General features: G+C 45.6%; 1 protein-coding gene across 1 annotated transcript in view; it reads right to left on the minus strand.

The window, feature by feature from the left end:
• LOC131293229 (semaphorin-2A-like) overlaps positions 1–17588 on the minus strand; it is a 69425-nt gene that overhangs the window by 10219 nt on the left and 41618 nt on the right. The window contains exons 3-4 of the mRNA XM_058321312.1: positions 13357–13408; positions 1299–1367 (exon numbers count right to left, since the gene is read on the minus strand). Coding sequence (XP_058177295.1) covers positions 1299–1367; positions 13357–13408 — 121 coding nt within the window. The remainder of the gene's footprint in view (positions 1–1298; positions 1368–13356; positions 13409–17588) is intronic.

A 17588-nucleotide genomic window follows, 5' to 3' on the forward strand; every position in this document is an offset into this window, starting at 1 on the left:
GAGATCATGTCCGAGGGTCGATGGCAAATTTAAGTTATGTTTTATGATTTTTTTTTTTATTGAAAAACCTTCCTGAAGCTGGAAAACAATATAATGCGTATTCTTAAAAATCCGTAATAAGGAGCTTTGAGTTAAATTTTATAGAAGAATAATGTTATTGCTATATTATCATGGATAACACTTCACACGTAGCAACCATCTCTATTGTGACAAGCATCATTCCGCTTCATGGAAAATCAAACTTGTAAGGAAATATGCCAGCGCTCGAAGGCAAACTCCAGCGAACAACTCTCGGTTCCATCGAAACTGCAACATCGGTGTGGTGACCAACGCACCATCCCACCACCCCGCCAGCCAACCACTTCTGCGGTTTCTGGTCAGCAACACGGTGGGCCGGCCATGCGATGCCATCAGCATTTTGATGTCGATATAAAATGCAAAACACATTAAACCCCACGGTGATACATGGGAGCTTGGTAAACGCCATACATCGTCATCGTCAATCGGTCGGTCGTTTGTTGGCATCCCCCCCCGCTCTGCGGAGTGTTCCGTTTCGGAAGATTCCATTGCAGATCGCGCTGAAAATATTGTTATAAGTAGAACCGACCCCGAAAGCCAGCCACAGGGACCACTTTTCGCACCGAGCACCAGGCGCCTCCATCGATGGCGGGCAATTCGCAAAAGCGTCCAAAAACGGCCAAAACTGGAAAGAGAAAACAAAAAAGGCGACGTAGCGCTACCATGCTGGGAAACCGGATCCACATTTGCATCGACCATCCGATCGGTGCCAACCCGAACGTGCTGCATTGATCGTACATTTAACGTGCCGTTTTTTGCTGGGAACCGAAGCTTTGGCAGTAGCTTATTCCTGAGCAAAACGAAGCGGCGGCTTACGACGACGGTTAGAAATTACGGATCCCCCCTCCCGCTTGAAACGTGATGCAATTTGATGGTTGGAAAATGCATTTTCGTCAAACGCAACGACCGTCGGTGAAGCTTTTGTGTGACAACTTTCCAAGCGCTCCCGAAGCTACCAAAGGAAGGTAACGCTTTCGAACCGAGTGAATGCTCCTTCTTTAATCGTACTATCTATTCAAATTGCTACAACCACCTTCGCCCTTTTCGGGTGATGGGAACAAAAAAAAACCACCCCCGGCGGAGTTGGGAAAAGCTTCCCTTAAAATGCTTTTTCAAAAATTGTCATTTCAGTGCCTATCATGAAGTTGATGGAGGAGGAAGCGGGGAAAGGGAGGGGGGGGGGGAGGCTTATCTGATGCCGTATACGAGTCAAACCTTACCTCGCTTTTTCCGCGTGAGACACAGTTTCGAATGTCGGTACCGGTGGGATCCAGCAGCATTGAGTCCTTCTGTAAGTAAAAAAAGGAGAATACAATAAAGGAAGATTCAATTAGACCGTACAGAACGTAGGAACAGCTTCGGTGTACCGTAGCTCAATTTGGTGATTAGCAGCAATATTTGATTAGATTTCTAATCTTAGATTCAATCTTGATCATTTGTACAATGCTACTATTTTTTCAGATTTTGCAAACAATTGATTTAACAGAATTCTTGCTTTCAAAGAAAAGAAAGCACAGTAGAAAGCTTCCGGGTAAAGGCGGAATACAATCCGATTATGATACAACTGTCAAACAAAGCCCTCTTTGCAATCAGATTGCGGCAGCTTGCATCGGACAAACAAGCATCCCACAGTAAATATCTATTTTCATTGTGCTAATGGGTTGTATTAGGAATATGGCCCGTCCTGCCCCAAACGGACCCCTAATAAGCCCTAATTGATCCATAAGCTTCCCCCGAAGCTTTCCGATACGGCAACACAGCAACAATCAAACCTCGAAGTACGAACGAAGGGGGGGTCGAACTAAATGTGTTTGCAAATATTTTTACTTGTTGGTTTTAATATCACAAGGATTTTGCTGAGTCGCTGGTCCAGAGATGCCATCGTCTAATGACTTAATTTGACCCCTTCCACTGATTTTATTTCACTCTCGAAGCCCTTTGTACCTTATCGACCCGAGCACAATTAAGTCGGTTACGAACGGGGAGGGCGTTTTTCTTTCCTTTTTCCCGTCTGCTTACGCTCTACAACAGAGAGTGAGTGGCTTTTGCAAGGTCACCCAAGATTCACACGGCTCACGAAGATCAGCGTAACAAAATGGAAAGTTAAGTCCCTGTGTGTTTGTGAATGTACCATTTTGCGCATGGTTTGGCCCGGTTTGCATTGCCAAAAACATTGTGCCAGCAAGCAGCCCTAAGGTGGTTTTCCATCGGGAAAGTATTTTCCAAACCACGGGCGGGCTTAGCGTGGAAAATTGAAATAATTAAATCGAAATCTCTATTGCCAGCGGAGGCTCGTTTGGAACGATTCTATCAGAACTCCGTTTTCCCGCGGCGGTCCAGAAATTTTAGGAACAGGCGACAAAAATGAAATTGTGTCTTCTCGTGCTTTGCGCTAAACATGTGCGTTTGAGTGTTGTTCTTGTTCGGGAAAATGTTTGTGAACACAGCAGTAGGCGGGAAGGAAGGGTAATACTATAAAAAATGTTCCTAATGGCCAATGAAGTCGAGAAAGCTCTTCTTCGTTCACTCCATTGGTAGAGGGAGCTAGTGATAGAAACCGCTATTACGTAAGGTAGCAAAAACAGAACGAGAAAAAGACTTCTCGATTCATACATTTTTGATTGGTTGGAACAAAGTTTTCCTTTTCGCCAAACGCTAGCTTGACGAGTGCACAACAGCACGTGCTGAAAGTTTGCCATTCATTTGAAGTGTGGAGCAATGAATTGTTTGTTTGCTTGCGGAAGACCGAGAAGCAGCAAGGCATGGAAGGAACGATGAGACCAAGTTGAAAAGTCCCGAGTCGTCACCATACGTCAAACGAGAAGCACACATGCTGATTGATTTTCGATTAGAAACCTATCGTGACGCTGCTGGAAACTATTGCCATTATCGATCTTTGTGGAATGGAAAAAACACCCGAAGGCTTATTCATTACTCGTTTCATTACATCACAAGGAACAAGTTCGAGAACAGCAAGAAAAGCTGGTTGAAACGTATTAATAGGGGTTGAATCATGTGAGCTTGTATTGATTAATCATGAATTGTTAAAACCACTTCGATTGTAAAACAATCAGCTAACAGAAGCAGAAAGGAAATACGCTTTCGTTCACTAATGTAATGTAATGTAATGAACACTACCAGGAACGGATGACTCGAGTCATGATGAAACGTTCAATTTCGCCTCAACGTTCAGTTTTCAAATTATAAAAATATACTAAAGATGCCAGCAAAGCATAGAAAAGTTCAAAAGGAGAAGGAACCCTGCATCACAATAGGTTGGCTTTGTGATGCCAGGTACGAGAAAATATCGAATTTCTGGTACTCCAGCTAAAATGTGGCAGAAGAAACACGAGACACCAGGCCAAAGATGGGGCCCGACTCCGCCATCAACTCTCTGATAAGATTTCATAACGATTTTATTGGATTATTGGGAATTATAGTTTGCTTCAGGGCGCACCACCCAAAAGGGTGGGGACCGAGGGGATGGAGAAAAGAAATGACACAAAACCACACGAACCGACCGGAAGCCTGAGCCCAAGCCGATTGGTAACGATGGGAAAATTGGAAAGCTGCTGCACCCTGGTCGCTTTTCCTTACGGTCAGCTGGCAATAAGAGCCGTGCCGGTGAAATGAAAGGAATTAAAAATTGATCAGTTTTGCTGCTCTTGAGTGTTCGGAAAGTATGCCATTTTCTACGGAATGTTCACACAGTTCAGGAGTGTCAAGCGTCTTGCCACTTCCGGTCGAGTTCGTTTCCGGCCCGATGGATTATATAACTAATAAAACCTACTCTCGGCTCGAACGGCGATCGGATCAGCGACTTTGGAGTGCAAAACGAAAGCAATTTCCCACAAGAAGCTGCCCGAACGAATTGATAAAGATTAAGTTACGGAAAAAGCGTTAAGAAAATGGGAGATTTTACACCCAAACGACCGTGGGCGCTATTTTGTGACAGTGTTACATACTTGTGTTGGGCATGCGATTGGTTTTGTTCGATGAGTGATTAATGAAGTTCACTCGAAGCGTTGTCTACACCTTTAATTTAATTTCGTTATATCAAAGGCCATGTGATATCCATCTTGAATAGTTTTTTTGTAGATACGTAATGAAATTGGACAAATTTTCTAGTCACAAAACATGGATAATTGCCCATTAATACTCAATGCTAGACCACTCGTATTTTTTAACAGTCCTTTATCAAATTATAGATCGTTACCGGAAAATGTTTTGCCATCTTCAATAAGACGCACCACTCGAAGCTGGTCGATTCCATGGCGACGAAAACTTCCGAATGGGCTCGAGTTTCCCCACAACTCCTTCCCTCTCCCACCATTGTCTTCGAACCCGTCATGATTGCTATTGCTGTAATTTTGTCTTCCATGACAACCGCAAAGTTGGTATTATTTAATTTGATTTAATTAGTCCCACTTTCGCCTCGGGACTTTTCCGAACCATCTCGCTGAGGAAATGTGCGGGCAGCGGTAACCAATCAGATTCCGTTTGGAATAATATTTAAACCGGGTAGGGAAAAGATACTCGACGAAGGATGGTGGAACCAACAACTATCCATGTGCTCCGGTGCGGACTGCACTGATATGTTTTCGGATTGTGGTGTTGCTCGAGGATTGCACATTTTTGTTTTTCACCCAAACCTAAGCCATTCCACTGGCAAACATACTTTGTCGTGGTTCGACTTCGGCTCCAAAAGGAACCTGCTCGCAATTCAATCAGCTCACAACCAGAAACTCGACCTGGGGGTGCATGTGTTGCGTTGCGGAACTGCAGGGAGTTTTCGATAACAATGAGCGGAATAAAGGCCACAAACAGGGGGGAAGGGATTGCTAGGGAGTGCTAGCAAAGCACCCATACCGAGAAGGAAGGAGAAAATTGGGCGCTGAACCGAACCACTGAAAAGGAAATTAATCCAATTTTCCTTTTAATTGTGTTGCTCACTATTCCGTCTACGAAGGTGGAAGGAGCATCGAGGCGAATATGAAAGTTATTCTCAAGGTGTTTTATTCAATTTAATTCGGGACGGGAATAAAAAACCGAACGAAGAAGAATAGGTTCGGTTTCCAAAGTGGAGGTTCCCAGCGATAGCCGTTTCCTATCAGTGTAAAAAGGAAGTTTCGCTTTGGGAATTTTAATTCCTCCCTTTTGCCCATCCCAAGGTGGCGTCCATTGTGGTGCCGACTTTGGGAAATTTGTTTTTGAGTTTCGGAGAGTCGGAGAGATGAAGCATTTCTTTCCTATATGGTTTTCCAAACGGGGTAAAGAACACATCGCCGCAGGAGAACACAATGGAAAATTATTTCGAACACAACCGCAGCAGTAACAGATTTTCACTCAACCCTAACTCCTTTGAAACTGTGAAATACCAATTTACAAATCCCCTGCCTGCTTCGAAACGCAGGCCACTTTCGTGGGGTGGTAAAAATCAAACCGCACTGAAAGCGAAGTGGGGGAAAAAAATGGAAGGTTGTCTATCGCCTTGGATACTGGCGGAAAATTCACCAAAAGGCAGTCCAACTAGTTGTTGAATGATTTGGGTGTATTTAAATCGCCTAGGCCGTTGTTTGCACCGCAAGGATGCACCCCGTCGATTGCAGACGTTGGTTTTTTTGTGCGGACGCCATTGTCACACTGGCAGCACCGAAAACGGCACCGCAAACCACCGTTTCCCATTAGCCGAACCGTCAATCATGCCCACGGCCATACCGAGTGGCGACAGTCGATCGGACGCGCCCTTTTCAAAACATTCAAAACCGCAACATTTGATCAGCAGCGAGTCCGGACCGTTCGGTGATCTGTAGGGTACAATTTGAGCGACTCTTTTTTACACCGTGTTTGATAAACATCAGTTTTCAGTACGAACACTAGTGTAAGCTACATTTCGTCTTTGGTGGTTGATTAGTAGTAGAGGAAAAATTAATTTGACAATTCCATTCCGGTCAATTCCGGTATTCGGAACTATTTTTCTGATTTCCGTTTGGCTGTGCTCCTCCCTTTGGCGAGGGCGCAAGGGCAAAGGTTTTCCCCAGTTTTCCGCTTCACCAGGAATGAAATATGCCGATGCAATCGTTTCCTAAGCGCCCGGATTCATTCCATTTACGCGCTGGCATTTGCAAATAAATTTAATTTATACAGCCAGCGTAATGTGTCTTTTTCGCGCACATTCCATCCACCTCCCCGCCCTTCCGAGAGTTGTGGGTGGACGCGAACATTAACCGGATCTCAATGGTTAACCATTTAGGATGTGTAAAAATGTGGCTTCGGCAAAACCGCACGCAATGTACGGATGAAAACGCACGAAAAACGGCAACGCGCATTAGTGGCCACGATGGGTCGGGAATCGTCCGTGGCCGTGGCGGATTTCCACGTGACACGAAAAACGGTACGCCCCTCGCGGCGTCCGGGGGGGTGCGAAAATTATCACGCAAACGTGTACGCATATGCATATGCGTGTGCTGGGGCGGGTTATGTGGCTGCATATACGCATCCCGCACGCCGGAAGGGCTGTATGGCACGCGGCGTTTTTGTTCGCTCTGTTTTGGAATGGGCAATCCACGCGAACTCCTGGAACTAGCCGAGCGGGACGCAAGGGTTGGGTTGGGGGGGTGTTTATGCTACGCCGACGATCAATGCAGCCCAGCGGTAATGGCATGCAGTGTGTGTGTGAGTGTGTTGCAAAATAGCATTCGTATAGAAATAGTTGGCGCAACGGTGCGGAAAATGGGAAAAATATTTAATTTCTCAAAATTAAATTAAATCCCACTCAACGGGCGGCAAACGGCCCGTGGAAGGAAACCGATTTCAAAGCGCCCGCTTTCACTTCCCCACCGGCCCCATCTATTGCCACTCGTCGTCGGCTCTCGTCAGCTTAGTCAGCGATCGAAGGTGGCTGGATTTCAGAACGGAATGGTGAAGGTAGGAGTCAGGGGTTGCAATTTATATTTTCATAAAATTTTATTTCATTACTTTTGTTATTTATGACGTGCCAGCAACGATGGCGCCCAATGTCTACGGATTCCGAGCGACGCGTGGAAAGGCTGCTTACTGTGTGTGTGTGTGTGTGTGGATTTTGTAAATTTAGCAGTTTTTAATTGATACGCACCGAACGAAAGGGCTTGACCAGTGGTTGAAGTGGTTAGAAATAGAATTGAATAAAAACCGGTGTATGTGCATCGGCTTTCCACCGGAAGAGCATGTTTGCATCTAATCATGGTGCTAATCGGGCACGTCGGTATGCGGTTGAGCGGAAAAATTGTATGGTTCAAAACCGTGGTCGGTAAAACGCGATGAATCGCAACATTGGTTAACCATTTCAATCGTGGGGCTGGTATTTTTATTTCTGTTTAGCGATGCAAGTTATTGAAGTGCATCTTTTCTAGTTCGATATACGTTTCAATAGAAAACAGTAGTTGTTCAATCAGCACGAAAATGTTTCGACATTCGTAGCAAAATCTTTCGATTTAAAAATGTATTGCGTTCCTACTAGCTATATCTTCATAATAATTTGTTTTATTTAGTAAACAATCGAGTACATATCAATCATTAGAATGTGTTGCAAATCAATCATAAATTCACGTCTTATTTGCATGTAAAATCTTAAGTTCATTTCATGAACGCATCAAAATACTGTTGAAAAGCATATGCTTTTGAGCTTTTGATTGAAATTACTTTCGGATGAAAAGAGCTATGGTTATTTCAGATTTAAAGTCATAATCGAAGGCTTGGTTGTAGGTAATAACCGCTATGTGTTAAGTTATTTAACTGACCATTTTATCTAATTGGTGGTTATCATGAATTTATGCCTCAAAGACATGCTTTAGCGTTTATTTTTTACACCAATTCTATAAAGCGATCTTTGGGCATTTTGCATACTTAAAATATCCAAGATGAACGATGTTTAATATCATTGGTTTCTCACCAAGAAGCTCAAAAAACCTGTTTGCGGTTTAACACATAATCTATCATAAATTTTCTTCGCCCTTCGCGTGTATTGTGGTCAATTTTCATTCTTGAAATTTATTTCTCGTTAAATGATGAGTTATGCCATTGGAGCGTAATAAATTCTCACTAATCGCCTGGAGCCCGCGGTCAGGTCAGGTGGCCGGAAGCGACAAATCGCACCGCAAATGTTCCGTAATCCATGCTTAGCCGGTCCGCGTACGAAAAACTTAAGCATGGCAGTTGGATCATCATCGTGGGCCATTCAGCGAAAAATCTGTCACGCATAACGCATAAAAGGTGGCGCTTAAAGAAGAGGGGGAAGAAAACTCCCAGATTTCGCAGCTTCATTTTGGTAGAAATGAATGGACGAAAAGTGTAAAAGAGGAAACGGTGTGAAACATTCATAATCGATGAAAAGGACCATTCCATATGCCACCACACACGTGCACACATACAAACGCACATTCACCAAATGATTCGGTCGGTAACTCATGCCCACGTTTTCGTCATTTCAGCTACCTTTTGATAGAATAAAAGGCTTTTCCGGGTGGTAGGAGGAGGGGGGGGGGGGGTGTAGGTCCTTTTTTTGGTTAACTTTTCTCCCCCCCAATCCTGACTACAAATCATTGAACCGGAAATCGAATGTCAGCCCGACGACTAGCCTATCTGTCGAGCCATCGGGACGTCGGCATGACAGTTTGTTTACCGAAATGCTACCACCCCACTCGCCCCCTCCCTCCCCCACGCCATCCCCTTTCGGGGCCAATCGATTATCCCGTTTTCCGACGTGCCCGTACCGTGGAAAAACCGATCGGCCACTGCACGGCGGTAGCTCCGTAGCTCATAAATGTTAATCGTTCACATATCATTTATGGCTTATCTGCTGTCGTCGTCCCCTCGTTTAACTAATCCACCGCCCGAGGCTGGAGCATGTTTATGGGATGCTGACGCCCCCCTCCCCGCGGGGCGTGTTTTCGGCCGTTTTTGTCGACGGGGAAAGATTATTTTCCGTAGGCTTCGAGCGATCGAAACGGGAAGAAACGGAAAAACTGCAACCGAAGCCTTGTCATCGTCGTCTTTGGCCGGCCGGAGTTCCGGAACCAAACAGCCCGCCCCGGCGCAGGAAGGGCGTTTATTTCGTTAAATGGCTAACGTTGGCGAACGAAAAGCGAACCGATCTTCGACAAAAAAAAATCCCGGTGACAAAGTTTGACCTCAGTTGAGTGATATTAGGATGCGGTTCATCGTTCGATCGGTTCGCCGCCGGTTGATGCTTCCTTTCTGATTGTGTGCCCTTTTAAAAAGAATCTTAACGGTCTGCCCGTTTTGTCAGTATCGGTGGCAGTTTCATTTCCGTTGCGGCTGGAAGTGTTGTTTTCCCCCAGTCTGTAGCTTTCGTTTCATTTCCTCACATATTTGCCGAAACACTATCGTTTTATCGAACCTTTTTTATTCTGTGCTCGATAACTGCAAGAAGAATTTCTTTAAAGCACTTCTCTAGATACTTATGTTTGTGTGAGCTTTAATTCCCCCAAAAAGAAAAAACATACTTGCTTCTAACTCCTACCTTATTGCTTTCGGAAATTAAGGTAATCCCACACTTTGGGAGTTTTTTTTTGCGTTTGAAAATAATCTAATAAAGCAGGCAGGATAAATGTTCGATACCTCGTATCGTTAGGCGTCAATCGATTAGCAGTAAAATTAAATTCACCACCAAATGATACCTCCCGCAGGTCGAGGTGCAACAACTGACTGCGTTCTCCCATCGCCGAGGGGATGTGGAAATCCACTAGGTGCGAGGTGAAGACCTGGGCAGCCGATAACGATTCCGCAGATCATCTTTTCGCTAGGAATGGCACAGTTGATGGCACTCCCGAATGGTGCCATACTTCCGGCGGCTACGGAGAGCCCGAAATCTACAGATAAAAAATCCCGTGCTAAGGGGGAAGGGAAGATGGTACGGATGCAAAGACTCACGGACGAACGTCAAAAGGTGACACGGTGATCCGGGGCTGCGATAGCCGTAAACTTCTTTGCTACACGATACACTAGGAAGCGATGATATGGCCCAAGGCCATTAAGCCAACATAACCACCTCCCACCCACCCACTCACCGGTGCTTATCCGGGCCAGCCCATCTCGAATACGTGCGGAGGATTTTGTGAGCGGCATTCTTAAAATGCCCCGGCCTATCCTGTGTGCCACGGTAGCTACCTATTTCCGGCCATGTGCCATGGTGCTTTCGCTCCGGGTGCCCAATTTTCGGAATCTTTTCGGGGCCATCCACGTCCGACATTTTTCGAAACCATCGTCCGAGCCCGGGATACGGTTACTGCCGCAGCTGGCTTAAGAATGGGTCCCGGCGCTGCTTCCGAACGCTGGTCATTCCTTAGGACGTTTTCGCTTTTCTTTTCCTTTCGCACGCGGATTTGGTGCTTCTCGGACGGACCGACGAATGAACAACCGGCAAGCACGCCGGACGCCACCCAAGGAGAACCCGGACGATGGAGAAAGGAATGGACCCCGAGGGACACGCGTTCGTGTTTGACATTTCGGGATTTTTCTGGTACCGGTCCTTCGCCGGGCTCGGAGACGCAAAGACGCCTCCGGGAAGCTGGCTCCTAATCTAATAAGAACGGTCACCGTGGCATCACGATTGTCGGATGATCGTCAAGTTGGTGAAAATCATCCTGTCCGCAGGAAGAAAGACTTATTTCTTTTATGTTTACAATATCAAATTGCTATTGTGTTTCATGAATAAAGCTTTGATTTATATAAACGTGCTTTTTGAAAATGTTTCATTCCATGTAAAACGGTCGTCTTTTTTATCAATGGAAAGTCGTCAAAGAACCATTTTCACTCATTACATTCGAAAGAGATAGTAATACACGAATAATAGATGTTAAAATAACTGGTCGGGCTGTTATTTTCTAAACTCGAGGCTACGGAAAAAGTCTCCTTTTCATACTGCTTAATGGCGTCACCGCGCGGACGGAGCGGAACAGTTTTACAACTAATAAAAACTCTCCCAACCCTCGAACAAAACATGGCGCTTGGTGGAGTAGAAGAAGCAAAAAGACGCAAGTCCAGCGTCAGCACAAACGGGGGAAAAAAAAGCGCCCAGACGGGAATAAAAAACGACACCAGCTGCATTTTAACTCCGGCAGTAATTAATTTAGTTGCCGTAGCGAGAGCACATGAGAAAACCACATGTGGGAAGCGGCGCAAATCCGTGAATTTTCCGCAAGGGATATAAAGACGGGAAACTGGTTCGGGGGAAAAATAAAGGAAACTGTGGTCGCCGAAAGAGCTTACCTCCTAGCTAACGGGAAATACCCGTGAGGGGAGGAAGCTAGGGAGGAGGTTTTATTTTTGCCATTTTGTTTCTAGAGTACTTGTCCTGTTTCTACGCTGCCGTTGGTCCATTTTCGCGCAAGGTCCGAACCTGGACACATTCACACTTTTTTCCCCGGGTTTACAGGGGGAAAGTAGTTTCCACGATGGAAAAAAGTGTACGGTAAAAAGTGTAAGAGAAGAAAAACTGTAATAAAATCGATGCCCTTTAGTGATTGCGGACGTCCCGTTTCTTTATTTGCGGGGACAGTGTGAGCTGCTTGTAAAATGTACTTAACAGTGAACCTTTTTTCAAATGCAATACTTTCATCGACTCATCATTCAAAGTGTTAAATATTACTTGACCCTTTCACGACCAAGGTAAATATTTTTCCCATCTACAAAACTCGTTACTGGTTGTTCAACTATTATAAAAACGATACTTTTGAAACGAAACATCAAAGAAAACATTATGTCAAAGGCGGCAAATGTCTTTCTGAACGAATAAACAAAAAAGAGTTATCAATATTAATTGCTCCATAACCAAACCATTCGTGCGTTCACCCAACAATATTTGGAAAGTTTATTAGATTTGATGGCACAAACGGCTAAGATCTTTTTCATGGATTTTTTTTAATATGCAATTTGTATTCGAAAGCAAATAAAAGATATCACAACAATACTGATCGTTTATTTACTGTTATGGTCCATAGGGAAAAATATTTCCCATGAAATTATAAAAAAAAACCTACACAGACTGCTAGGTTTTTCTGGTGATATTCTCTTATTTTACACCCCAAATAGCCAAAATATTGTGTTGTATTGTCAATTTTAGTCGTGAATAGCTTATGGCCCTGAAAGGGTTCAATAATTCCATTTTTGCTTGATGTGTTTACGTTTCATTAAAACTATCCGTGAACCACTTTTTAAACCAGTTTGTAGGATTCCAGACATTCTGTTAACAGTTTCGCAATAATTGATCCGTGCACAAAAAGTCACGTTAGAAACAGTATACTTCATCATCGAATAGACTCACTAGTGGAAAACACTGGGAATAAGACATGCTGTTCACAAGATGTCACCTGGTATCCTCCTCGCTATATACACTGAGAAGTACCGAAAAAGAAATGCAAAAGGATGCAAATTCCTCATCTCCCGGATATCGGATACCCCGGTTATTGCGGAAAAGATATATAGCCGGGCTGCAACAACGTCAAAGCGCCCGAAAACATGGTAAGCGATTGGCTTTTGATTCGGTTATCGTCCCGGACCAGGCCGAAAAGGCACCGGTTTTTGTCAAAAAACCGGAGGAAAAAGCGATTGCACCGAGGGGAGCACGGGAGGGGTCAAAACAATTTCCATTGCTCAAAAACGCTTCGGAAATGACTCCAGCACGGGGGTGGGGCGTTTTCTAGTTCCCCAACTCCCCTTTGTTGCCGTGTGCGGAAGCAGTTTCGGTTCTCGCAAAACCACCCGGTCGAGATATGCAGGTGGAAAGATCAATTGATTCGAACCGTACAGTTTGAGCTTCATCACCGTGGGAGCCTTGCAGGTGAGTGTGTGTGTGTGTTGATCTGTTTTTGTTTCATTTCCAAACACACTCCGGAGCGGCAAATAAACAACCGCAGAAATAGCTTCTCGTTGCCCGTAGCCCACAAGCGCTCCCACACATTTCCACCGGCACGGGCAAATGGAAAACTATCCTTTTTGATGTGGTTTTGCGGATGCAAAGCGGTACGGCATCATGAGATGGTGGTTTAGGGAGGGTGAGCGAAACGCACAAAAAAATGCCTGAAGTACCTGATCGAAAAAAACTAAAACAACATTTTGCGAATTGCTTTCAAATGGTGCATCGGCAGTCCGTTCGAACCGTTTGATCGTAAATTGCAGGTGAATGCTGTTTCAAAATTGGGTCCACGCATTGGAACACGGGTCTAATTCGGACGGGTGGGACTATTGTGTGGTGTTTGTGAAAATGAGAACATTACTTACCTCACACGACGTCATGCTTATGTTTTTCAAATTAAGTTTGTACACCCGATTCCTGCAAATAAAAGAAATTAAATATTTCGTTAGTGATTGCTCTAGGAAAAATACGTATGAGATGGAATAAGAATTAGGAATGAATAATACACAATCGGTAAAAAATATTCAAGTTCAAGGTTCAAGGTTTTTATTTCTACGAAAACATGCCCAGAAAGATTGAGAGGCTCCACAGCATCAACATTCCAAACCCGACATACTCATCTCGACCGGTCCTAACTTCACGGGCCCCTCTTCCAAAACGATGGTTTTTCGTAAATTATTTTTCTGCCCAGCCCAACCCGCCGTCCCCGGGGCCCTCGGGTGGGGGAAAACATTCCGACGGTGGAATTTTCCGGGGCAATCAGAAAAAAAAAAACGGGCAACGCAAAAGGCAGCTCATCAGGACCGCGAAAAACCGCACCACCGGCAGACTGATTCGTACACTTTATGAATTATTTATCGCTCGCCCGCCTTGGGCTTGGGAAGAGTAGCTGCCGGCCACACTTTCCGCGGTTTCGTCATTACGTCAGAGCCCCGAACCTTTCGGCAAACCGTCGAGGATTCTGCTTCATTAGCAATTGTGGCACAACGCACACTACCGGGAGGAAAACAAAATCCGGCCCTTACATCCGCCCCCTTTCGGCCGTCAATCCATCAATTGAGAATCCGAAATAAAACACCTTTCGGTCGGAAACATATTAAATATTTATCCAGCGTAATAGGCTGCCATTTCTTGCCCGGGAGTGCCCGGGAGTGCGCCGCGGGCCCGAGCTCGAACCCGAGCAGGAGCCGAAGTCCTGGGAGAAACGTGCCAGCAGGGCACGTTCGCACATTGCGTGGGCCGAAACCCCTGCCCGAACGCGCACCCCATCCTTCCACCTTGGGCACTCTTCTTCGGGGTTCGGGTGCTTCTTCGATAAAATCTGACAGCTGTTAGCCGTACCGTCCGGCGGGCCTCGTGGGACGATAGTGGGCTTTGGTGCTCTGTTTTCGGTCACCGGAAGGAGTTATTTGTGTTGAGTCGGCTGTATTCGATGCGGCGTGTGGAAGTCAATCTAAATTACTCTAACGGCCCACTTTTGGCCCACAGCGTGTCGATCGGAATCGTTTGGGCGGTGTGTGTGTGTGTTTTTCGGGTGCTTCCTTTTTCCGACCGTAATGGATACCTTTGGGAGGCCGGTGCTAGGGTATCTTAATGTGGCAGCAATTAAAGTGGTGCTACCTTTGGCGAGGCGGAAAAGAAACGGCGAGGAAAACACCACCAGGGTGCCAATTACGACCCTCATTTTCATCACCTTTTCGTGGAAGAAACGGATTTTTTCATACCTACGGTTGGAAGCCAGTATTAATGAAACTGTATAAAAGTGTACCAACATCCCATAAAATAAAAAATTCTAATATCGGATAATTGTTCTAGCACCTTCAGGATTTTTTTTCATCCACCTTGAAATCGATCACCTCTTACAATAACTTTGCGCGTACTTCAACGCCAAAGTTTTAAAGTGGGCTCTCCGATCATTCGCGGAACGGCAGCTCGAACGCTTCGCCCGAAGTCCTTCAACAGTGCTCGACGCTCACCCCGGAACTCGTTTTTAACGCAATTTTATCCCGGCCCGGCCTTGCGGAAACGATTCCGGCGAAGCTCACTTCAAACTCTTGAGGGAAATTAGTGTCTTCGCTCGATTCGCCTTCTTCGGTGCGATCAAACGCAAACTTGGTCGTCACCGGCGATGACGAGGGAAGACGACCGGCCGGGGCCATCTTCATCCGCCAATTTTCTGCTTTCTTTTTCCCCCCCCCCGACTCGGAATCAAATTTCAACCTTCCCGGGGTTGTGTTTTGCCAGGCCTGCGTACAACGCGCGAACGGTAAATAGGCTTATTTCGTGGCGCAAATATCCGTTGGCCGTGAAAAACCCCGCGTAATACCTTCATGGATGCTGGTGAGGTGAAAAATAAATTACATCGTGACTTCAAACACCACTCGGGAAGCTTTGGGCAAAGTTTTGGCAACCCCCCTTCCTCGACGGTCCCCGATCCCGTATCAGGTGGCGATATCTTTTTGTTTCTCCGCTTTCCACTCAGGTGAACTTGGCCACCTTGCCCGGAGAAGATTGTCTCTGCGCCTGATGCCATCTGTTTCGCTGAGGCCATCCACCGGCGGCACATTTTCCCAAGCTCACGCATTCATTATTTTTCACTCTACGCTTTGGCCCCGGCCGATGTGGCCCGGGTGCGGTTGCTTGCTGACGTTGGTGGCTTGATTTATTTCCTCCCGTGGTCATATGCTTTCCGTAGCTTTTGCATGGTGCTCGTTTTGTGGCGTTTTCTTTCTCCTTTATTTTCTGTCCAGTTGGAAACCCTACTTTCCATGTGGTCCATATTGCGCTAAGGAAACGTCTTAAAGGGAGCCTCTCTAAGCCATTTATCGCTTTACTTTTCTTCAGTTTTCCGGTGTGGAAATTTGTGACACTATTTCTTCGTTTACAGACGACGTTCCTAAGGAAGACCAGGCAACGTAACGCACGTACAAAAACTTGCTATGCTCATTTTTATCATCAGCGCATGGTTTGAGGATGATTTTCTTTTCCTCACCAGTTTAATGATTGACCAACATTCATTCGCGAAAGTCTTCTCCTTAATCAAGTTTTTTGCTGGTCAGCTCGTCGAATGTTGATGAATGCTTATCTGATGAACGTCTGCTTACGTGAGGACGTTTTCTGATGAAGCTTTTTGGTGACCTTTTCCACGTATCTTTGTCGTGCCCTCATGGCTCCGTTTTCCAAGTTCTTACTACACAAACAGTTGGCAATGTTGGTCCGACGAACGAAATTCTCAAGGTGTTCTCAGGCAGCGTGAATCGCTCCACAAAGTCTGATGGGAGCTTAGTGGAACGGAAAAGAAAAAAACTTCCCAACGTCCGCGGGATGAAATGACACCCGAAGTTTTGAGGTGAAGAGATCCTTCAAGAAAATCTTTAAACCCAGGCCTCGTCCAGGCCGAGTCCAGTGGGCTCAGCCGATGACAACGAGGACACTTTCTCGAGCCAGTTTTTCCTGTCAGCCTTACCGAGCGGAAAGGAAGGAAGAAATAAGCAAGCGAAATCCTAATTGGAATTTATGACAAATTTTCCACGAAATAAAGGTAAAAAGGAATTACTCCTCTCGGGTGTTCCCGCCTGGCCGCCCGTGAAAGTATTCCGTCTATCTCGATTGTTCGCGAGAAAACGTCAGCTGAGCGAACGACGGGTTGAAAGAGCAAGGTAAGTGTTTGGCCCGGATAGGTCTAAGCTGTGCCAGCATCCCAGACAGGCAACGGCTAGCTGCATCAAACAACCAAAAAAAAAAAAAAGGAAAAAGAAAAAGTCAACCTCCATCATCACCGTCAACTCCTCCATCCTCCGTATCCTTATCATCTGCTACGACTTAAACGACTTCAAGAGTCGAACGGTTCCTGGCGTGGATATTCCGTGCGTCACCGGTATTTTGGATGCGAGCCCGAGATAAAAATCATCCCACCCGACGGATGAACTTCAGGTCGATGTGTTTTTTTTTTTATTTACCTTCCCTCCCGTTTGATATCCACCAAGGCAAGGAGGATGGGAACATTTCTTTTTTTCACATTTCATCCACTTCGCACGGAACTGGCAGGCACAAGTTCGGAGTGAAATGAATTAAGGAAAACCTCCACCGCTACGACGCCGCCCGGTGGGAGTACGAAGGGGAAGACTGACTTTTCCTGACGCTGGTAGAGGGGCGTAGGGGTGGGGTAAAATGACGCCGTGAAAAATTTATTTCAATTTGCTTCCGTGTGTTCAGCTGCTCGCACTCTCTTATCTTATCACTGTCAGATCCTTGCAGGTTGCCTTTGCCTTTTCCTTCGTCTAGCCGTTTTTGTTTTATTTCCAGTTTCGTCCAACACTGCGCTTCAGTTTTTCTACGCCTCACTCGTTCCTTCACCAAGTGTGCCGAGTGTGAAACTTCCGCTCGACTGCGTGTGACCTTCTCAATGAAAATTTTCCTATTTTAAGGGATCTACTTTAACGCCGCTGCATGGAGTGGAGATGCACTTGGGGTGGGAAAACACGGGAAAAAAATAGAATGGAAGGAAAATGAAGAAAAATACCCAATTCATTAACGAGTGACATTAACATATTTTTGCTCTATCGCGAAATCGCGCCCCATGTCGGCTGATTGGCGC

The sequence above is a fragment of the Anopheles ziemanni genome, chromosome 2, assembly GCF_943734765.1.
Source record: "Anopheles ziemanni chromosome 2, idAnoZiCoDA_A2_x.2, whole genome shotgun sequence".
Classification (NCBI taxonomy): domain Eukaryota; kingdom Metazoa; phylum Arthropoda; class Insecta; order Diptera; family Culicidae; genus Anopheles; species Anopheles ziemanni.